The 23,481-nt window shown below is 48.5% G+C and overlaps 1 protein-coding gene across 12 annotated transcripts; it reads right to left on the reverse strand.

The window, feature by feature from the left end:
• Window positions 1-1,824: 1,824 nt before the first annotated feature.
• On the reverse strand, window positions 1,825-22,459 carry EXOC7 (exocyst complex component 7). Of its 12 annotated transcripts, XM_064728301.1 has the most exons (22): window positions 22,302-22,451; window positions 21,420-21,485; window positions 20,274-20,458; window positions 19,495-19,600; window positions 18,718-18,940; window positions 17,493-17,660; window positions 16,529-16,540; window positions 11,921-12,013; window positions 10,876-10,944; window positions 9,576-9,721; window positions 9,273-9,425; window positions 8,762-8,860; window positions 8,141-8,203; window positions 7,758-7,824; window positions 6,335-6,373; window positions 5,290-5,355; window positions 4,131-4,251; window positions 3,632-3,727; window positions 3,295-3,358; window positions 2,734-2,775; window positions 2,456-2,589; window positions 1,835-2,080 (listed from the first exon to the last, which is right to left on the reverse strand). In XM_064728301.1, the coding sequence occupies exons 1-22, from the start codon at window positions 22,449-22,451 to the stop codon at window positions 1,978-1,980; spliced, it is 2,265 nt and encodes a 754-aa protein (XP_064584371.1). In that variant the 3' UTR covers window positions 1,835-1,977. The 12 variants fall into 12 exon arrangements, with proteins under 12 accessions (XP_064584363.1, XP_064584360.1, XP_064584364.1 ...); XM_064728293.1 differs by lacking the exon at window positions 11,921-12,013 and having other exon boundaries at window positions 1,825-2,080; XM_064728290.1 differs by lacking the exon at window positions 10,876-10,944 and having other exon boundaries at window positions 1,825-2,080.
• Window positions 22,460-23,481: the final 1,022 nt, after the last annotated feature.

Raw genomic sequence — 23,481 nt, forward strand, 5'->3', positions numbered from 1 at the left:
GAGGCATTCCCAGAGTCTCTGGAGAACAGGATGTGGCCCTATCCCAGACCCTTGGACAATCTCACACCTTTTCTTTGGGCTCTGGTTGGCACAAAGGCATCAGCTCAGGGAGGATTTCAGCTCCTGCACACTGAAGCTCAGGTGCTCAGGAAAGCTGCAGGCAAAGCTCCCCCTCCCCTCCCCTGGCTTTCCCTGTGACTGTTCCAGGTGAATTGACTCACCCTGGGAACAGCTGCAATAAAACATGTTTTACAGCTCAGCATGAAGTCCACGCACTCTCCTCAAGAAAGAAATTCATATCAGACTGCTGCAGTGTCAGAAACAGAGCCAGAAAGATGGAATCCAGCTCCTTCTGGTGAATGTCAGGGTGTGTATCCAGCAGACTCAACACTGCATGAAACACAAGGCAGCAGAGCTTTGCTTGTGTATAAAAACCCTGCCCGGCGCCTGCCAGCCTCCAGAGGCTCTGGCTTAAAAACAGCAAGTGCAGGATCTCAGCTTTCCACAGACATTTGAGATTTGACAGCAGGAGGAAGGTTTCTGCAGGGAGGGCTCTTGTGTTGGCACTGTGAGCCTGCATGGTCAGACACACAACAACAATCAGGTGCTGGTCAACACTTGAACTCACACCGTGTCCAGCTCTGGGCTGGATGAGCCTGTCACAACTGCTGCTTTCAGGCATTTGCTACACCAGGCTGAGGAAGAAGAGGCCAGGGGTTCAGGGAGGGCAGGAGCTATCTGAAAAACATCTGTCTGAGGAGGCAGGCAGCTGGGTCTGCCACAGCACAACTGTGCTCTCACCCAGGCTCTAACATCCAACAGCTCTTCCACTGCTGGGCTGATCAGACCCCAGCACACTCTGCTCTAAACACTGCTCAGGTGAATAATGGATTTGCTCCAAGCTGCAAAGCAGCAGCTATTGTGAGTGCTCCTGACTCTATGGAAACCCTGGCTTTCAATTGTTACAGACAAACAATGGAGCAGGCAGCAGGAGAGGGAGAGGGGAGCAGGGAAGGCCTGGCCAGAGAGCACAGGTACAGCACAGGTGCCCCAACGCCCTGAAGAGCCTTGGGGCAGTGTCAGAGTGCAGCTCCCCTCTCAAAGCCTGCCAGGAATGCCCCAAGGCACGTGGGAGAGCAGCACTTGCTCTGCACGTGATCCCCACAGTTAAACAAAGGGAATGGGCTCGGCTGCCTGCAGGGAGGAGATGACTCGGATTTGGGAACACAGGAGACAAAGGAAAACAGGGATGGGAGGAAGGTGCTGAGTGGAAATCACTGTGGGAACACCTGCTCTGCCTCAGGTCAGTAAGGAGCAGCACCCAGCCAGGGCACCATGGAGCTCCCTCTGCTTCTGTCACAGCTGCAGGCCCTGCCATCACCCCACTGCCTCATGTGGAACACAGCACTGATACAGGTCTGGTTTTGGGGTAAAACATCCCTGCACATGACTGAACTGCAGCCCTGCCAGCAGCCCCAAACCCCAGATTCAGCATTGAGCCCCATGACTGAACTAAATAACAGCTGAGATCAGCAATGTGAAAATAATTTGGGATCCTACACAACTGAGATTCCCAAAACCCATCAGGGAAGCAGGTGGCACCATTTGGAGCTCACAGCTTCCTGCACCTAACAAAAGGGCTCTACCCATACAGGGTTTTTTTGGTAGTGTATTTTTCTTTCTTTTTGTTTTTAAACACACTCCCCATGTCTGCTGCACATCAAGGCATTAACACAAACCCAGGTGAGGTGGATGTGCCAAGGTAGGAGCCCACAGGGCAGACTTTGCCTTATCCCATGGATCCAGAGCAAAGACAGCCAGGAGTTAGTGTTTCCACAGGTTTATAAATCTGATAAATACAAGTATAACACCCTGCCCACCACAATGGGGCAGGGGAGAAGGGAAGGGAGTCCCAAGGGTTGCTGAGAGAGCACTGGCTTGTACTTGGCAGCTGGAGAGTTCACAACAGCTGGAAATTTATGCTGACGTGTCAAACAGCTTCTCAATCATCTCCCCCACCTGGTCAACCTGGTATTTGATGTATTTCTCAGGGTTCTTGGTGAAGGGCACGTTGCCAAATCTACAAAAGAAAACAGGGGACAAACAACTGGAACACAGCAAAGAGACCCCCTGGTCCCTCCTCTGTCACAAATCAGCTCCAGCACACCCCATTCCAGTGACAGAGTATCCAGTGCAGAGCAATGAGCTGGTTACAACTGGCCTCACAAGTTTTACATGAACAGCCCAGGCTGGCTCAGGGTTTTGTGCTCACTGACCAAGGATCAGGCTGACAGCAGATGTCTGCAAATACTCAAGGTCACCTTGGGGATGTCTGAGTGTGCAAAGCAAAGAAGCTCAGATAGGACAATAGAAAAGTGGCTTGCTCAGGCTATGCAAGGCCCCAAAGACCTCAGTAAACCCAAAGAGGAGAGGACAGTGCTGCAGGAGGTCTCACCTGCTCAAAAAGGCACCATAGGTCTCTTTCACAATGGTTTTCTGTGCCCGGCGGATTTTGTCCCGCTGCTCCATGTCTGGGATGGCCCAGGCCTTCTGGATCTTACACAGCTCCTCCAGCCCATCATTAAAACCCTGTCCAAAGACAAACTCAGTGAGCATCCCATCTGCACTCAGATGCTCCTTCCCTCCCCTGGGGATCACCAGAGGTCTCCTCCTCAGGCACATCTGTGTCCCAATCAAGCAGGGATGTTCTGAACCCAACCAACACCTCCTTACCTTGAAGCGCTCCTTTATCATCTGCCTCTCCTTGTCCTTGAGCTGCAACAAGGAGGGAAAGGATCTGACTTCATCTCCAGAAATAAATACCCAACACCAATGTTTGCCCACAGCTCCCCATCCAACCTAAGCAATCCCCAGTACTTGGTTTGGATTCCCTCTCCTACAGCAGTGAGGAGAGAGGTGCAGAGAGCAGCACACCCTACCCAGCTGAAGCAGGGTTAACAAGGATAATTTTTATTCAGAACAGACATAAAATAGACTTCTTCATGCTTCCAACCCTTTCCAAGGGAAGGTCTCAGGTTCTGAAAATCCAAAATAGACACATCTGCTCAGGTGGAGATGTAAGAATGGAGGCAGAGATTAAAAGACTTGATGAATCTAGGGCAGGGCAGATCAGAAGGAAATGCTGCTGTCCACTTGTGCCAGCCACAGTGGTCACTCTGCAAAGTGATACTGGCATGAGATATAAAGAAGGATTCTGAGACTTTTTTATGACAAAGGAGATGGTGTTTCTGAAAAATTCTGTTGTGTCAAGCCCATCCTTGCCTGTCCTCTCACCTTCACTCCTGGTTGAAAGACAGGCAGGTTTCTCTCAGAGATGTATTCTGTCACCTTCAACCAGCTGCATGTGCAATGAGATGGGAGAGAAGCAGAGAGTTACTCACAGCTCTACCAGAGCACCTCTGTCTTCACCTGTGACCCAAAGGCCAACTCAGACAATGCACACCCCAAAACTTCCCACAGTGAACCCCTTCCCAGGATGGATTAATTGCTTGGAAACCAAACATCCTCTGCTTTGGTTTTAGCCAAGTTTCTGCTTTAGGTGAGTCTCTCCCACTGCTCCAGCAGCTCCCAAAGTGCCAGAAGCAAGGCAGAGGCAGAGGATGTCACTGACCTGCGCTGGTAGGTCTGGATCTGCTGCTCAATGAGCTCCCTGTAGGACCTCTCAGCTGTTTTCTGTGTCACAGCCACCAGCTGGATCAGCTCAGACCTGGAAGAGCAGGAAACCTGAGGAAGCACCTGAGCCAGCTGCTCTCCAGGCTGCTCTCAGGATGGCAGCATTTCAACCCCCATCAACAAGTTCCTTTCAGCCCTTCACAATAAAATGTTCCTTGAAATGTGCAAACTGGGAGACAGAAGCAACTCTGAGTTACTTTCCACAGCCACATCCTCAATCCTCCCAAGATCAAAGGATTCTCTAAAACCTAATGCTTTTATCTTCCACTCTCAGGTAATGTGATGTTTATAATACTGCAAAACCTTCAAAGAGGCAGTTTCAAGGACAGAAGAAAAAGCAGATATGAGGCTGGCAAGTAAATGCTCTCAATGCAGAGCTCCAAAACCATCCAATCAGCCTTGGACTCGAGTGAGATTCACTCAGGACACACACTTACTTCTCCAGAGATTTCAGAATGTAGTTGTAGTTGTTATGCAGAAAAATGGCACTCAAAGCTGGGTCTTCATAAACCTTGGATTTGCTAAGCAGGTTAAGCTGCAGGTTGCCCAGAACTTTGCCTTAAAGAGGGAAAAACACAGAACAAGAAGTTTTGCACTGAAACTTCTTATTATTGACAAAGCAAACCAAGCAGTGGGCCCACAGCAAAGTGAACAGCAACATGCCTGACTGCCTGCACAAAGGCTACAATCACATGTACTTAACAGTCCTTACACAGATTTTCTGCTGCCTTCCATGCCTTGGCAATGGAGGGGCACTTTGGGTTCAGAGGAACCCCCAGAGCCTGCTACAATGCAAGCTCAGGCCTCAGAAGCTGAAGGACCTGCTCTCCATTGTAACAGAAAGAGAAATCACTGATGTCACTTTCTTAACCTTCCATTTGGCAGCTGGGAGCCTTCATGGGGTTGAAGGTGACAATGGTTTAAGGAACAGCTCTGCAGCACAGTGAGCTGCTGCACTGTGCTTTGTCCTGTCCTACTCTAACAGCCCAACTCCCAGTCTGACCCTTTTTTCATCCCTCCCATCTGATTCCAGCTCAAATCACATGGAAAGATCCCATGGAGAAGAGACACAGCCTGTGCTCTTCAGCCAGGAAGGAGCCCAGTGAAGGCATGTCCATGGGGCACGTGCAGGAAGCTGATGCCTTCTAGGGGCTACCTAAAAACAGAGGCTCAACAAAATTAAAAGAGTAAAAAGCAGTTCTATTTATTGAAGGGCCTTCAGGTACATTTCAGCCCCTCCCCTGGGGCTACACCCAAAAATGGACAGGGTCATGGGTGTTCCTACTTTTATAAGTTTGGTCTATTTGCACATTGAGGGTTCATTTTCCAATTACAGCTTTAGGTAATGAAGTCATTTACCCAAAGTTTGCTCCCCTCCAATTCACTTTTGTTTACATCTCTTGGGGCCTGAGACACTGAGGTGTCCTTGACTGCCAGGCCTAGAGAGGAATTGTTGTGTCTGACCAAACTGGGAAAGCAGTAGCTAACACTCTATATGGAGTTTAGAGTTACACACTAAAGAATTGCAGGATTACGAATATATGAAAAATACAAAAGCTAAAATCCTAAGGCATCCAAGGTGTGCAGGGTACTCACAGATGTAGGTGCTCAGCAGCCTCCTGCTGAACTCTGAGCTGTAGCTGCTGGCTGAGGAGCTGGTCTCTGAAAGGAAAGTCTTAGGCCAGTTAACATGCCCTGGGGAGAGGGGGTGTGTGCTCAGCCTGCCCCTATTCCTCACCCCTGCTGCTATGGAACAGTGAAACAGCTCCTGCTCCAGAGCCCACTGCCAGCAGCTCATCCAGGCTGAGGGGGCAAGAGCTCTGCACCCTCAGTCCTTCTGTCTGCATCAAATGCAGAGCACTCTGGCAGAAATATCTCCTTTCCTTCCAGGTGCTCAGGGAACATCCTTTTGATCAGAAAGAATCATAAAACTCCTCCTCCCCATCCATTTCCCCAGCCTGAAAAGTGTTGGTAAGCACTAGAAACTGGCAATCAGAGAACAATGAGCTGGAGCTGTTAACAGCAAGCACACAACAGTAATTGAAACAAGCAGAAGGGCTCTGGAAAGCTTCAGCCATCCCCATGGTTGCTGACAGGGCCTGTGCCAGCAAGGGAGGCTGCCCCTGCAGGCAGCAGAGACTCCAGGCTGGCACATGCTCCTGTCTGGAGATGCCTTTCTGCCCTCGAGGGCTTGTGGGCATGGGGCCCACAGGACACGTGGGGTGGCCACCTCCCCCTGCCCCCTCCACAGAGTCTGGCAGCCAGAGCCAGCTCGGGTGGTCTGGGTTCAGCAGCACCCCATGGGAAAGGGCTCGAGCTCCTGTTGCTGGGAGCTGCACAATAAGGAGCTGAGTGCACGTGGGATAAAGCATGGCACCAGCTGGGCCAATCTGCCACCTGTGCCAAAGAGAGCCAGTGCCATCACAGTGTCTTGAGCCTGTTTCAGCTCCTGTGGCATCCCTCATTGTCTGCTGCTGACAAGCCCTCCCTATTCTCTCCTGGCAAGGATTATTTACCCTCCCCTTTTCCCCCTTTTCAATTATGTGTTAATTTATTTACAACTGCTGGAGGATAAAGAATTAACATACATCACCAGAGCCCGAGGCAATGTGAACAGGTAGGTGTGGGTAGCTTTGCTTACCTCTGGGATCTAAAGGAATATTGTATGTGTCCCCAAGAACTACAGAGATTAGGCAGAGCAGAGAAAAAAGGGGAGGGATGAGAGAGAAAAAGAAATGCAAAAGTGCAAAAAGACAGGTTAGAGACCACCATTCCTTTGAGAACAAAGCAGATATTAACACAGAGCAGCCACAGGCAGGGGCACAGGACAGCAGGGAGTCCCTCCAAGGGCACAAATGGAGTGGAGATCACAGAGGAAAGGCAGAGTCCAACCTCCTTCCCCTGCTGGAGACATTGTTTGCATTGTCATTGGTTGTATTTAGCACAACACCTCGTTCCAAATCAGTCCAAACCCACTTTGAAGGCAAAGCTACCTCAAATCTATGCTGACTTTTCAATCAGCTAAGAGAGATCTCACTGCAAGACAACATGTCAAGACTTCCAAACAGTGCTGACATCACCATTCAGGGGACAACATGGGAAACAGTTGGTTGTTCCAAGAAAAAATTTCAGACCAATTCTTTGGCCAAGGAGAGAGAGCCAAGGCCCAGAAGGGCCTGAGCACAGTGAGCCTGCAAGTGGAAAAGGCACAAGGCAGTGCTAGAAGAGATGGGGCAAAAGCACAGACATCCTCGTTTGAGTTGATTTAGAATTAGCAAAAAATTCCAAATATAACTTTGCAAGTAACAGACTGGAGGCAGCTCTGAGCTTCCTCCTACCCCTGCTTCTAATGGGCTCTTTAATCCTCTCCAGTCTGTGCCTCCTCAGGGCCCTGTGCCCCTGAATCTCCAGTCTGCTCTATTCCAACCTCCTTCAAAGCACAAGCTCTGCCAAGAGCTCACTGGAGAGCCTGGAGTTGCTGCTCTGCTCAGAACCAAAAATCCCACTCCAGCTGATAAGCAGCACCACCCTGCTACATGAGCAACTCTCAGCTTCTGATCTATGCATTTATTTCCAGTGGGTCTCTTCAGCAGCCTGGAGAGCAGAACTAAAACTTGTCTCTCTGACAGGATGCACTAATGGCTCCAGACTGCCCATGTCTCAAGGCTGAGGAGATTCTTGCTGCTGCTGTTGTACTCTGAGCAGAGGATGGTGCTGCTCACACACAGAGCCCAGCTGGAGCAGCCACCCTCACTCCAGTACAGTCACACAGCATCAGGCCAGGGCCAGACTTGGAGCCAAAAGATCCAGGCATCCCCTCTCAGAGCAAACCAGCAGTAAACACCCTCCCCATTGTACCTGCCAGGAACTCTGCATCCCTTGGAGTTCTCCAGACAATCAACTGTGTGGTCAAGGCAGAGCAGAGGACAAGACAAACCACAGGGGGAAGGACAGGAGGAGAACAAGCTCACAGTGCATGATGAGGTTTGGTCACTTCAGGGAAGATGTCCAGGGAATCTGAGGAAGGAAGTGCATGCCCAAGCAAGCCCCATGCATGTGTGTACCTTGTGATGCCAGCATGGCACCTGCTGTCTCCTGGAAATCCAGTAATTGCTGTAGGAAAAGGATGGCCTGGAGGCAAAGGAGGGAATTTAAGAGCAACCAACATTACATCTCCTGTGCTCTGCTATTAAGGATCATGAAGAACCACTTGTCCCCCCACACTTAGAGGCATTCAAGAACAAATCACTACACTCCTCTGAACTGCTGAGTTTTCCCCACACAGTCCCACCATGGCTGAGCAAGGGTCACCAGCTCATCCTGCCATGAAAATTGTATAACTGTTAATGCCAAGACAGCTTCATTTAGGAAGCCTCCCTACTGCTCTTTCTAAAACTCCTTCAGAAGCTGTTTTCCACAAAGCATAGTTCAAACCATCACCACGTACATTGCTGGTGAGCTCATGAACTGTTCCATCTTTTGGCATGTTGTACTCCTTGTCTGGATCATTCTAAAAAGGGAACAGAGAGACATAAGGTGAGCATGGAAGGCGAGACATCTACAATACAACTGCTGCTCCAAGTGAGCTGAAGGCTCCTTCATGCAGCCACTCCCAACACCCTCAGGCCCAGCTCCTGCAGTGCCATCTCCTGGTGCTCAGAAACCAGAGCTGCCAGCAGCTCAGAACCTCAGGCTCTGTTCAGCATGGGACCATCACACCTTCACTCACCAAGCCCATCTTACACAGGAGTCCTCCAAAATGTTTCAAGGCAGCAATTTTCCTTTCTGTTTAAATAGGATTAATTCTGAGATAGACTTGGTATCTGCAGAGGCCTGGATGCTCATATCAAATTATTTGTAGGATCCCTGCTAAGGATCTTAGGCAAAGGCCTTCTGTGTTTGAAATCAGCACCAAGCATTTGGTATTTGACTGTCCCAAGCATTCCAGCAAGTTCCTGCTTCAGTCAGAAGCTACCTGGTATCATGGAAAGCTGAAAGTTAAACTAGGGGTTTTGCTCCAAAAAACCCTCTTCCAAGCTTGATCAGAGATCACTGAGGAGAATCCTACCTTAATGTTGTCTGCAAACTCTTCCAGTGCCTTTGCACCAGTGGTCTCCATGGAAGTGATCAGCCCTGGCAGTTTGTTCTTAGTGCCTGCAGCAGTTCCCTGGAATAATTCCACAATAGGTCAGAAAAGGAAAACAAATAATATCTGAACTTCCACTGAGCACCTGCCCTACCTCACCCCCCCACCCCAGCACCTCATTCTCAGCTCCCCATATGCCAGAAGAATATTTACAGCACATGAAATATCAATATCAACAACACATGAAATCCCACATTTTGCAAGCATAAAGGGAAGATATTGTGGTGGTCCATTGGGGTCAGGACTTGAACTGGAAAGAGCTGCTGCTGAGAGATGCTGAGTTGCTGCTTCACCAGCTCAGAAAGGAGCAAGGTGCATTTGTGTAACTGCAGTCCACACTGGGGGACAGAAGCAGCATGGCTTTGCTCAAAGCCACTGTGACAGTCCAGATAACACAAGCCACAGGACCCTCTCCAATCCAAATCACATTTACCTGCAAAACCTGGTCAAATTCTGGCTTCATCTGCTTGAGATGCTTCAGGATGGGGAAGATTGTGAGCACAGCTGAGTAGTCATGTCTGATGATGGCTTTCCGGGCAGCTGAGACAATGTTATCACCCTCCATGATCAAATTATCCAATGACTCCTGCAACAAAGCCAGAGACTTGTGAGGAAGGAACAGGATTTGTACGCAGTGCAGGACACCCATTCCTGATGCATCATCTGGGGTACCAGTGAGCACATGCTCTCCAGCCTCTCTGCAGGCCCTGGCTCCCTCAACAGAGGCTCAACTGACCTGGATGAGAGAATCAAAGGTCTTCTTCTGGTGGTGCTCTGGGACAATTTCTGTCAGGAGCTGGTATTCGCTCTGGGCCAGTTTGACGAAGGCACTGACGCAGTGGATGTACGCGTCGATCTCGATGTCGAAGACGTCGTCCCTCCCTGCAAGGACAAGATGCCTCTGGTTTACACAAGGAGCACGAGGCTCTTCTGGGAAAGCTGATTCTGGCTTTGCACCCATCGTGTGTGAGAACAAGAGTCATCTTCTCACCACTCCTGCCCTGGGTTTGTGAGTGGGAATCTCTGAGTAGCCTGCAGGAGGCAGGAAAAGCCACCTGCAGCTCAGGAAATGCACATCAGGGCACCACCTCTTTCCAGCCTCGTGACAGGAGTGAAGTTTGGAGCTCTTCTGGGATACAGACTAAATTTAATCAAGGGCTTGAACACAGAGTACTAAACTCAGGAAGGTCTGAGGTGAATTATTCAACATCTCTGCTTGTATTTTTAGAATTCCTTATCTCCACCCGTCATGCAGATGAAGAAGTGCCATTTGGCATCAACATTTCTGGGAAATAAAGGCTGTCCTGGAAGGCAGCTTCTTCCTGCTTGCAGAAACAAGATAAAAAACCAGGCTGATGAACATTTACATCTTATGAAGCAGGAATATCAGCACAGCTAGGTGAGTTATCTGCCACACAATGCTGCATACAAATGCAAATATCTTAGTCCTAGAATACGAATATCTCAGTCAAAGATCCATCAAAGATCCTATGTGGTAGGCATAAGAAGTGATGCAAGGGCCAGCACCAATTTGTGCCAACCACTGCTGGATGTGTCTGCAGGACAGACACAGACAGACCCCATCCTGCAAGACAGCAAGATGACACAGAGAGGCCTTCTCTAAGCTATAGGCTGCTGCTTCTCTCCTCCCAGAGACTTCTGCTGGAAAAAGGACCAATTCTTCCCCATGCTGACAGGTCCCTCAGGTTGAGATTTCAGAAATTTTGGTCAGCAGAGGAGACACAGACTGTCTGCCGTGCAGTGGTGCACTGTAGCATGTGGGCACTGCTCCCTTTGCCACCTACAGGAAAATGTCCCTCAGCATGGTGACCTTTGCTTGGACCAAGTTGGGCTCCTTGTCTGAGGGCTTGGGAGGGGGTGTGATTAGTAGCAGTGAATTCTACTGAGAAGAGCCAGAGCTTCTTAGCCAGAGGAGGCTCATGCTTCAGGAGCAGCCCTGGCTGCACCATGAGAGTGGAACACAGAGCACAGGGAAGCAGGGGACAGCTGGCTCCCAGTGCCACCCCAGTACTTACCCACCGCCGGCCCGTGCTTGTCGCCCAGGGCATCGCAAAGGTGCTTAACGCGTAAGTCATGCTCATGACCTAGGAGGTGGCAGCCGGCACAAACAGAAGGCGCAATTTATCCAGGGTGGTCACAGCAAGGATGCTCACTCTGCCTGGAAGCTGCTTCAAGCCTGGCTTATTTGATCTGGTGGATATTTATTTCCCTACAGTCCCAGGAATGCTTCCTGACCAAATCCTTTTGTTGGGCTACATAGCAGTAGCAACCCTTTGAAACCTGATGAGAAGTGTGATTTGTTTCTTGGACCACAAGAGTCCCTTGAACCTCCTGCCGTATGTTCTGAATGGGATTGCAGGCATCAGAATCCAGTTTTTACCCACAACCATTAAAAATCCAAACTCAAAGGCCCTCTCCTGCTCAGCATGAGGATTTTCCCCCATGTGAGTGATGTTAGTCACCATCTAGGGTTAGCAGGCTACAGCACAGGTGCTGAGGAGACCTGCTTAGGATGGAATCATAGCAGGAGGCAGGAATGTCTTAGAGATGCTTTGAAGCATCTTCTCCCTTATCTAGCACCACCTCTAGGAGCAGAGGAGGTCAGAAAACAGGAGTCACCCATTCAGGCAGGTCTGCACAGAAAAGATGTACAGGCACAATGCACTGAGGTACCTGTGGTCCTACACTTCAGCACCAGGTTTGGAAAGGTCACTAGGAAATTAATGTCTCAAAGTCCAGGCAAAAAGAAAAGAGAACAGGAACACCACAAGCAGATGTTAGCAGAGCTTCCATTACCCCGGTGGCTGTGGTGGGTCAATGTTAAGGTAACATTCCTCTCCACCTCTTCTCATGCTTATGGAGAATTTGAAATTCAGATAGTAAATTCTGAATAAATAAAACAAAAATAATTTGGTTCCACCATCTCTTTGGTTCCAGCATCTCTTTGGTTCCCCAATCCAATGCTGTCCACCAAGCACTGAACCAATGGAAGCCCCACCTGGGAAAGCAAGGCTGATACACAGAGAAAGTCAAGGGTGAAGTAGCTGGAGCTGTGATTACCTTCCATAGGAATGAGGTTAGAGGCCCCCTTTTTCCCATCTAGACCATGCTGAGAGTACTGTTTCAGAAGGTTCTGAGCCTTACGGATCGTGCCTGTCACCAGAACCAGAGAGAAGAGACAAGAAGACCTAGAAAATGAGTGAAAGAAAACAAACCCAGAACACCAGCCCTCCACCAGCAAGTCACCTGGGCCCAGCAAGAGGATGCTGGGCAGCAATGAGGATGCTCAGCACAGGAATGTGAACCCCAAACTCATGTCCAAGTGTGCAGATACAATGGCATTTCCAGAATGCTGCCCTGCTTTGAGGCTGGGGGCATAAATTCCAGCCAGGGATACAGAATCAGTTTGGAGAGACAGCACAGTATGGCTGGGTGATAAACACAACCAGAGAAGGGAAGGCATGAAGCTCCCTTCTGTGTAAAGGGTTTATTGAAGTTGGTGCTCTGCAGACAGAAGGTTTCCTGCTTTTCCTCAGCTGTGGAAGCAGGGCTCTGCATATGGACAATTCGGGTCTGGCAACATGATGCCTGCTCCTCAGAGCCACAGCTGCAGTCACTTAGTACAAGGTGCCTTTTTGAAGGGTATTTTCTGAGCATAATCAATAAAGAGCCACCAGGAGCCCCAGAGCCAAGACAAGGAATGGTACAGGAAGCAGGAAAAGGGTGACAACCTCTGGGCTTTTTTTTTGCAGCAGCAATTCCCATCACAGGAATCCCAGAATAATGGATGCTGCACACCCATGTGTAACTTGCACTAGGCCACCCTAATCCCCAAGACACTTCTCTTCTAAAGAACTGCAAATCAATTAAAACCATGGAGAAAAAAAAAATAACACTGGGTTAAAAGATTTATACTTGAAACAAACAAAAACCAGACAGAACTGAACAAAAGGCAGTGCTGGATATACAGCTGGAAAGCACAAAACAAAGCATTAATGAGACAACTGAAGCCTAGGCAGTGTTTCCACATTAAAAGGTTAGTTGTCATGCAACAAGCTACAATTACCACAAGCACACTGACACCCTCCCAGAGCAGACCTTTGCTGTTGCCTGCACAACAGGGAACTGGAAGTTTTGGGAAGGTGGAAGGGGTTTCTATAGGAGACCCAAATGAAACAGAACTGAGCTGAGTAAATGAAGAAGCCAAAAAACATCAAAATGCTGCTGCCAAAATTAAGAATTGTTCTTCTGCTATAAAGTAATAAATAATTTAAACATGCAGAAGATCTCTACTTCCACCACTAACTGTGAGCCCCAGTGCAGCCTGGAAATGAGTGCTGGCTGCCCAAATGCTGAAGGGAGCCCAGGTACACACTGCTGCACACCCCTGGAACAACATTCCAGGGTGCAGGACAGCTCCATCCCATAAAGGGATTTATGGCAAGGGAAAGGAGACTTCAGGTCCCCCAGACAGTGGGGGAGAACAGGAGAGAGAAGCTCCCCTTGAATTACCAAACTGCCTTAACCTGGTGCACTTACTAAATGACAGAACATGGTTCCCAAAATGTAATATTTCACTGGTAATATTGTCTTTTTACCACCTCAGAGTGTTCTCAATCACTTTGTAAAGAAAGAAAAAAATCATATCCATGAAACAGTTTCTTCTAGCAGGAAACTTCTGCCCTCCTGACCCACACCTGGGAGATGGGAAGGATGGGAAGTCTCACACCCTTGCTGGCTGATGCACTTGGCTCCCAAGTTTCTGCCATATGATCAAATGAGGGCTATCCTCTTCTTCCAAGCTTCCTGATGCTTTTCACACCCTGCATCTCCACTTTGTTCTTAGCTACTTCCAGAAACCTCAAGAGCTTGGGCACACCAGCAAGCTCCTCTGAGCAAGGAAGGCCCTTCCTTACTGCTGCTCCCAGGGCCCAGCAGCTGCAGAGAGCTCAATTCAGGCACTGTTCTTCCACCTTTCCCATTTTCAAGCATTTAGGGGGAGGGGGGAAAATACAAAGGAATAAAAATAGAGGGTGAATTGGTGTGAAAACCAAGCAGACAGTACAACTGCTGCTGCTGTGAGCAGGCTCTCACTCCACAGGTATGCAGTGGATGTTTTCACAGCCCACCCTTGATGGCTTATTCTCTTTTTCAATTTTTTCCCTCTTTTTCTCAATTTCAGGAGCTGATTATGCTGCATTTTATTTACATAAGCACAATTACCTGTGTTTACTGACACACACTGAGTGTTCAGTGTCCAGGGGCATCACTGCAGTGCTGCTGGATCCCTCTGACTTGGCATCATAATTAGGCTTTAATGGATTCTGGTGGAAGCCAAATGTTTTTGTTCCAGGATTGTTTTCCCCTATTAAGCAGCTCCTTAACCAAATGGGACTGTGTTTCAGCTACTAATGAAAACATCACATTCAAGCCAGGCAGTGATCAGGCTGGTAAACAGGAATGGGCTCTTTACTCTGCCACTCAACCTGCCTGTAGGTGCCACCTCACTGGAGCACTGAGGAAACTGGAAAAGAGCTCCCCTGTAGTCTGAAAAGAGCCTCCAAAGGTTAAAAAACACCTGAAACCTTTGCTTCTGCAGCCCAGTTGCTCCATGGAGTGGGGTTTGAGCATCCATGAGATATTTTTACACATGTAACTCATTCTCTTGTTTCTCTCTTCCATTAGGCAGTTTCCTATCCAAGCAGCAGGGCAACACATCCTCTTTTCTCCAGCACCAGCTGCAGGAATCTGCATGAAACCAGACAGTGCCCTCTGGCTTTTGTAGGCAGCCAGGCCAGGTGGCCCCAGCCCTCCCCAAAAGTGCAGAGCTGCTGAGCTGCCTGCTGCTCTCAAGCCAAAAGAGAGCCCAGGGCCTACAGGCATCACAAAGAAATTTTATTTTATGTACATATGTTTGCAGCAGGATGGTTTGGGAACCTGAATACACCTACTCTCTGAGAAGGAGTGCTGTCATTCCAAACATCAAACTAAAAAACAAAAAGCCCACAATTCATCAGCTCAACTTGACCTGTCAAGTGTCACTTAAAAGGAGACAACTCTGCTTTAGAAGCATCTCCAGCAGTCAGATTTTAACCTCCATGATGTAGTAACAGGAGACAGCACAGGATACATCAACAGACAAAACAGGAACAGAGAGATGAAGACCCTCTGAAACAACACATGGATATGGAGCATGTTCTCTAGAATTCAGCACAGCCTCTGGGGCTATCTCTGCCTTGTTAACCCTGCTCCTCACCTTCCCTTTAGCTTCTCTTGTGCTGTTTTGCAGTAAAAAAAAGCTATAGCACATGAGATTTAGTTTGTTATTTACCCCTTGCAACAGGTTAAAGTGTGCATTGGGGTGTGCACTGGGATATTCTTCCTCAAGGACCAAGGAAATCAAGTCTCTTGTTGGAGCTGTCAGAAAATCCCCTTCTCTGAAACCCAGAATGGCAGAACTTGGCTTTACTTACTGAAATAAAGTAACAGAACAGAAAAAAACCTTTGTCCAAATTGAACAAAGGCTAAAGCCAGGGGACTCAAACACCACCAGATAACGTTGCTCTGCAGAGAGCCACTGTGCCAGGGTGAAGGTGGTGTGAAACCTCCACCTCAAAAGCTGTACTTGAAAGCTAATGGAACTGCAGAAAAAACAGTGAATCTGTGCCCAAAGACTCTTCCTCTCCATTTTTAATTTCACTGAAGTACAATTCAGCAGTCATAAGAGATGGCTGCTGTATGAGGTTCAACATCCACTGTCCTTCAAGAGCTGCAGTCTGGTTCTCTGTCTGCTTCATGAAGACTGGAGACAAATGAGCCACTATTTTTTCCTGACATTACAATAACCCAATGGATCACTTGAGACACTTTCCTTCATGCACTATCAGCTCCCTAGTGCATTCAGACCATGCTCTATCTGCTCCATCTCACAAAATCCAATTGAACTGGGCATAAAGACATGAAAATCTTCTGGCACATCTACAGCTGAGGCTTTCCTCATGACAAGTAATTCTGGATGCCCAAATGCATCCACTTTGGAGGAGTCCTGTTTGTAGGAACTTGTGCTCTCCAACGTTTGGGCTCCTCTCTATGGAGCATCCAAGATCTGAGACTCTTTAAAAAATCCCCAGGATTTTTCAATAATCTGCCCATAAAAACAAAGCATCTCCCCCATCCCTGACTCTTTATCTAAGAGCACAGGGGAGATACAATCACTTGTCAGGCTGCTCAGAAATGTTTGCTGACCATGCTGAATTCATAACAATAAAAACACAGGAACCTTTTCAGAATCAGGTGATAACTGAGAAGTGTTGGCCAAATCTGAAGCATCTGCAACCTGAGCTTCCTATGGCTCAACCACAGAATTCCACTGGCACCTTTCAGTGCCTCTGAGCCTTACCAAGTGATTCTCTGCTGCCAGGGAAAATTCACTGAAATTCACAGACCAATTCCATCAGCTTTCAGGGACAGCTCCAGGGCACAGCAGCAATGGCACAGATTGATTTTAAAAGACCACAGGGGTGATGTCTGGATGCCACAGCCTTCCCCCTCCAAATATCCCAGGCACACCCTCTGCTGTAGCAAGAAGAGGCCCAGCAAAGCCTCTCCACACACAGAAGTGAAGAGAGTGAGCACCAGGGCCAGCACACACACACATAGACACATTACCTGGGATGAGGACTGCATTCACATCAGGATTATAAAAATAAACACAACACAATTAAAATGGGTATTTCTTCTTCCTCCCTTTCCCCATCCCATCCATTCCCAGTCCCTACCCACATTTCCTACTATTTTAAGAGTATTTGGACAACACAGGACAAAAAAGGGAAGGGGAGTATTGGCCAGGTAAACCTACAGAAAAATGAACTTTTCTGATGTGATCACAGTTACAGAGATAACAGAGTGCTGGGACACAGAGGATCAATATCCCTATGCTGGCTTTTGCTGTTCTTCCTGGCTGTGCTCCCACCAGATGGCACATTCCAGAGATGGGAACTCCAGAATGACCAACCTCAGCAGCTGCACCAAATGCAGCAAAACTGCATTGTGAGGAGAGAAGGAATAACCCATCAGCCACATTCATAGCTCTTCCTGAGACAGGCTGAGGGCAGAGTTTTAAGAGCCTTTTTAAAGGCTTCAGACAATGCTGTATCTCATTTCTGTAGGCACCTACCTAATCCCCATCTCAGCTCCTGGGGGCTTCTTGCTTTCCAGCACAATAATAATTTATTCACAGCTAATGATTGAAATGAGGTGTTTTATCAGATATGAGCTTTCTATTTGATGTGGCACAGGCTATATTCCACATGCCAAGGCTCAGGATTTTACCTGAGGTGTTCTTCTAGATCAAATCCTTTTACAGCCCACTCAGGTCTCTTTTCACTCATCTCCTTTGTTAAGGAGATATACACAGGGCCTCTCTTTACAGCACCCAAAAAACAGACCTGATGGCTTGACAGCCAGACAGAGTCTGTAATCCCAATGCTGAATCCAGAGCAGAGAAGTGCTTACCTCCAAAATCTCACCTAAATCTCCTAAAACCACAATTTAAACACAGAGATACCTCAGCAATGAGAAAGCCTGAGGATGTGGTAATACCCAGTGCAGTGACCCCTCCTGGGGGACTCACCTGGTCTCTTGATGGGCTTTTTGGTGGGGGTGTCCTTCCTTTTGTTCTGAATGGCAGGGGAATAGGGCACCCCTGAGGAGGAGCTGTTCTTACGGAAATGGTCCTTCAGTCCCTTGATGGAGCGGTCGAGCTGCACAGAGCGGATCTGGAAGTAAACTGTCATGAAATCTGAGGAGACAAGGTAAAAATAAGATTATAAACACACAGGGAACACTATATGGTAAAGCAGACACTTTATACCACTGTAGGGACTTAGAAGCATCGGTGTGGGACCCCAAGTCAGCATCCTTCCCTCCCAGAGCATCTCCTATTTTCTTCAAAAACTTCTTCTCCCTTCCCCTGCAATCCTCATTCCAGCCCTCCCACCACACACAACATTAATTCCACCACTATCAAGTGGTGGAACTGACAGGAGATATTTGTGCAAGGCATTGTCAATTCAAGTGCTCTGTTTCCAGCATGAGAGACTTCACACACTTTTCAGGATTCAGGGCACTCAGGAATTTAATGAGGTGATTGTCATTTGAAAGCAGAATGCAAACTGACTAATAAAATATGCTCTGTATGCATGAGTTGCCTTTGATCATGGAAAAATCCCTAAGAAGCTTTTAAGGATGCTCATCATACTTGGTAGGCACAGTAATCCCCCGCTCAGGAGTGAATCAGTGAGGTGGGGGGTGATTCTTGGAGCCTGCATGAATGTGAAAGTTCACATTTCCTGTACAAGTCTACAAAGTGACTCAATCCTGAAGGAAAAGTTAATAAAAGGACTATAAAGCTCTAGGCAGTTCTTGATGCTGCAGAACAGGAAAGGAGACATGTACAGACTGAAGAAAGTCTGTTCTGCTCTTCCCCCTTGCCCTTGGTCACATTCTGTACAGAGAGTTTTGGTCATAAATATTTCCCAGATGGGAATAAGTGCCCAGTGTCTTGCACATTTATAAAACCTGAGCACTGGATAGCTGCAGCTTCATCTCAAGGCATTACAGGTGCCAGTGCAGTGGATTTTTGCTACAGGACAGACTTTGCATTAACATAATTTGTGCTTTGTTTACACAGCTCATTCTGTTCAACCCACAACCCATCACTTCAGTTTCACTACAAAAAAAAAACAAGCAGGATCTCCAGGTGCTGGAAAGACTGAAATACTCAGCTGAAAGGTGCCACTAAGGTGCCACTCATCCTGCCAGTGCTGCCCACAGGGACAGAGGGGCAGCAGACCCACCTTGGTTCCTGCCGTTCTCCACCAGCCAGCCCGAGATGCGGACGATGTCGTGCAGGACGCTCTCCGGGAGGTGCTCCAGGGACATCTCCTCCTGTGTGTCCATCTCCTCATCCCCACTGATCAGGTCCAGGATCAGGATGGGTGGCACTGGCTTGGTGTGTCGGGTCATCAAGCTGCGGAACTCCGACTCCAGGGATTCCTTGCCCCGCTCAAAGAGGGATTTCTGGCACAAAACAGCAGAGCAGAAGCAGAACAGGAATTCTGTCATCAGGCACTCAGCAGTATTTTTGCATAAGAACATCCTTCCTAACCACTGCCAAGTACTGCAGGCTTCAAACTCCAACCACACCTGCATCTGAGAGACTTTTAAAGTGAATTAAATTTAAGAAATGCTTGGGAGTTGTTCAAGTGGGATTTAAGGAGATCACCCATTCTGCTCAAGCAGCTGAAGGACTTTCGCTTTCTGGAGGGGCCCTCCTTTGCAGACTCTTTAACAAATTTGCCCTAAACCAGGACACAAGAGCTGCTCAGGAGGAGTTTCAATCTACTCCTCCTCCACAGGTGCAAGAGCTGCTTTCAGAGTCCTCCTGGCACAACAGAGAGAGAGAGCAAAATGCCAGGAGCAGAAATTGTGCCCAGAAGCCAAAGCAATGATTCCTTCAGCTGTGCCCAAACACCACCTTCCCCAGGCAGCAAAGCCACAGCCCCTCCAGCAGGGGACAGGCAGCAGGGCTGTGGCTGTCCCCTCTCATCACCCACAGCTTCCAGGTCACCCACCACACGGTTCAGCTCCGGGCTGTCAGGGTTGTTGTCCTGGAAGTACTCCACTGCCTTCTGGATTTTGTCCATGCAATTCAAGTATTCCTCCAACCTCCCCGTGGGGCTAAAAATAAAAGCAGAAATAAAAAGTAGTGCCCCAAGAAGCAAACAAACAAAATAACTAGAAAGCACCAAACCAGACTCAGGATAAAAAATAACAAGGGAAATCTCAATTCCCTTTTCTTCAGCTAGGAGGAGATCATGGAATTCCCTTCTGCCTGCACTCAGTGCCTCAGCAGGATACCCAACCCACACAGCAAGTGCAGAAGTACTGATGATGGAGCAGCACACAACTCTCAGCCTTGCTTTCCTCTCCCAGACAGGCCCTGATGGGAAGGCAGAGGGAACTGCACATCCCATCTCAGACATGAGCCATCCAACAGCCTCCCAGAGCAGGAGGCTCCAGAACAGCTCTGGTACATCCTGGATGCAGTGACAACCTCCATGAGCAGGGAAAACCTTTGGGAAAAGGGCAGAGGAAAACAGAGCAGCCACCAGTGCTCATGGAGATTGCAAAGGGAGCACCTCTGCAAGATCTGGAAGAGATCCCAATGCAGAGTCTGAGTTGTCTTTGCCTGTGGAAATGGCTGAATGTCAAATCAGGGTGCACTGGGGATGAGGGAAGAGTGTGGGAAGGGTACCAAGCATCCCAAGGGTGTGTGGAGTCAGCTTCCCCACCTCTATCTCAAAAATCCAACAGGGTGAAGCTCCCAGCAGGATGTATCTGCTCAACTCACCCTTCCTTGATGATCTTCTCTGTGTCCTTGGCCACGTGGTAGTAACTGATGACATGATCCAAGCAGGACAGGGTCTTCTCCACGTTCTCCTGCAGGCGCTGCAGGTTCTCTGTCTGCTTGTGGACAGGGATGATGGAGTTCTCCAGCTTCATCAAACGGCTCTCAAAGGAGGAGAGGATTGAAACCTACACACCAGAGAGAGACCAACAGCTGAGGACTTCCTTCCTATGGAGAGGGCAGGACTTAGAGCAGTGAAGTCAGGGATCTTCAGGGCCTAGCTTTTGGTTTTGGGCTCTGCTACTAATTTGCCATGGCTCGTTTCCATCCCTCTGTGTCCTGACTTTTATTAACAATCACAAAACAGATCTCCTGCCATAGAGGGATGGGCCAATCCCACATGAAATGCTTACAAAGAGTGAAGATAATGTTCCAAGACAGTAAAAAAGACAAGCAAAATTCTATTCACCAACAGAAAATAAATCCACAGGAACTGCCTGGAGGTGCCCCATGTAAAAAGAGCAGCAAAAGCACAACCAGCAGCCCCTTTGCTCCTCACTGAGACCCAAACAGGAGCTGCACCAGGACCAGTCTAGTGAGAATCTTCTTTTCTATCAGACATTTGGTTTTTAAAGAGGTTTTGGTTTTAAAGAGGATCATGATAGTGCTTCTGATAGTCTTGTTTTCCACACTTCTCTGGTGTTGCCTCTATGACTTTTTTAAAGCACTGAGACCAAGACTGGACAGAGTACATAAGCTGAGGGCTTATGAGCCATTACAACACAATAATTACTTTTTTACCTTTACACAGAACACTCACAAAATAAAACTCCAAACAAAACCTGAATTATGAAGCAACAACACAATGCTGTTGCACAAACTAGTTTTGAGATCTCTTAATACCTTTTCCCCAAGAGAGAGGACTGACTGCAGCAGAGATGAGGCCAACAGCTCAGCTGAGCCCTCAGCAGAGCAGAAGAGAAGCTCAGTACTGAAGCATTTCTCAGGTTTCCCCTTTGCCCAGTCACTGAAACCAAAGTGGTTCATGTCTCCACATCCCTCAGATGGGCACAACAACAGCCTTGAAAACCAATAAACCTAAAAACCTAAGAAAAAGTAAAGCCAGGCCCAACATTAGGACATCCCTACCATGTTCTTGGTGAGCTGGTCACTCTTCTCAAGGCTTTCTTTGATAAAGGACAGAGTTTCTTCTTCCTGTGAGTAAGATGAAAATAAAAAACCTCTTACATTCTGAACACTAAGGTGTAAGTCATGAAACAGTACACACAGGTTCTGACCAATCTTGCAAACTCTGCTGCAAGCCATGTTTGGTCTGATGCTGATTCTGTGGCCACATTTTAATACTGCCACCTCTTAACAGAAATCCGGGCAAGTAACCCAAGGTGGGGACACATCCTGTAATGAGTCAGGGGGTTTATGAATTCATTGTTTCCCTTCAATGCCATGAGCATCAGCACAAAATAAAATTAACAGTTTTCCCACTGAGGCACAAGGACTCAGAGCACACATTTCGCTGCCACAGCACAACACAGGTGTTACACTGGCACCTCCAAATCCACCGGGAACTCAAGTGTCCGATGCAAAGCAGCCACCGAGGGCTGGTATTAGGGCATTCAAGCCCACAGATGGGGGGAACAGCAGCCTGCATGGGCTGGATTGAGTCCCCAAAGGCCCCAGCAGAGGGGGAACTGCAGCCGGTCAGGGCTGCCCTCACAGGCTGCACCTGCCGGGAGAGCCCCCGGACCCTCCCAAGAGCCGACAGCGGAAACCCAGGCCCAAAGCGGGGAGCAAAGATGCCCCGACCCTGCAAACCAGGCCTTGAAGGGGGATCTGGGGGTGTTCCCAAGCCAGGAGGGGGATGCCGAGAGCCTTGAGGGGTGCCAGGACGCCCCCGGCCCGGTGAGGAGCTCCAGACCCAGCCCCGTCTGCCCGGCAACGCTGGGGAGCTGCGGGCCGGGCCCAGCCCCAGGCCCCGGCAGCGCCCGCACAGCGTCCCAGGCCCAACCGCACCTGCTTGAGTTTGTCCTCGATCTCCCTCCTACGGGCCGACACCTCCTCGCCCGGGATCATCGCGCCGAGCCGCTCCGCCGCTCGCTCCCACCGCGCCCGGCCTGTCACTGCCGCGCCGCCATGATGGGCGCGGCGGGGCGCACCGAGCATGCGCAGAGAGCGCCGCCGCCATCTTGAGAGTGGCGCCGTTCAAGACGAGCCCGAGGGTGGCAGGGTTACAGCGCATGCGCACTGCGCTGCCAGCAGCCATGTTGGGAGTGGCAGGAGGGCTGCGCCGCCATGTTGGGAGTGGCGCGATGGGTGACAGAACCACAGGCTCAATTATTTTGGATTTCGAGAATATCGAGTCCAGCCCGTGCCCCAACACCCCCTTGGCAAGCAGACCATGGCACCGAGTCCCACGTCCTGTCTTAAACATCTCCAGGGGCAGTGACTCTACCACCTCCCTGGGCAGCCTGTTCCATTGTCTAATCACAATTTTTGTAAAGAAATTCCTCTTCATCTCCAACATAAAGCTCCTCTGGCACAGCTTGAAACGATGTCCTCTCGTCCTGAGCGTGGCACTGTTGCGTAAAATTTTCTTAAGAGAGGATGTTGTTTGATCTTTGTGTACTTTCAAGGCTAATCAACAATAAAAGAGATTTAATCCGTGAAAGACATAACAGCCAACAAGTTCTGAGTGATGTCCAGCTGTTAGAAAAACAAATTGCATATTGGTAGAATTGCCTTGTAAAGGTTTAAGGTTTGATGTTTTTAAAATTATCTCAGGGGGAGGTTAACAAAGCTTGAGAAGAAGGATGTACCACTGATAGAGGGCACAAAAAATGCAGAATTTACAGGCCATGAGGACATTTGGCAGAACCCTCCAGATAAGGAAGGAACTTATAAAACCAACTCAGCAACTGGGCTGAATCAGCTCTGAGTAACTGTAATTCCACCAGGGGCAGATCTGAAAAGCCCACCAACCCAAAAGAAGAGAAAGACTGAGCACGTGGACTAATTAGCATGGCTAGTGAGAGAATAATTTCCCAATAGAAGATAGAATAATTAATAAGAGAATGATGTAACAATTAATTAAATAATTAATAAATGTAATAATTAATAAGATAACTATGTAACTTGTAGCAAATTAACACAATTCCTTTGTTTGCTAAAATGTATAAATAGTAAAAGGTTTGGA

Source organism: Zonotrichia leucophrys, chromosome 18 (assembly GCF_028769735.1).
Source record: "Zonotrichia leucophrys gambelii isolate GWCS_2022_RI chromosome 18, RI_Zleu_2.0, whole genome shotgun sequence".
Taxonomy (NCBI): domain Eukaryota; kingdom Metazoa; phylum Chordata; class Aves; order Passeriformes; family Passerellidae; genus Zonotrichia; species Zonotrichia leucophrys.

Excerpts from the sequence above, each read along its gene's own strand:
- EXOC7 (XM_064728301.1), bottom strand. The coding sequence starts at position 22,451 with ATGCTCGGTGCGCCCCGCCGCGCCCATCATGGCGGCGCGGCAGTGACA. Across the intron at positions 10,945-11,920 it reads TAACCTCATTCCTATGGAAG|GTCATGAGCATGACTTACGC; the intron begins GTAATCACAGCT and ends GCCACCTCCTAG. Across the intron at positions 9,722-10,875 it reads CAAGCACGGGCCGGCGGTGG|GGAGGGACGACGTCTTCGAC; the intron begins GTAAGTACTGGG and ends TTGTCCTTGCAG.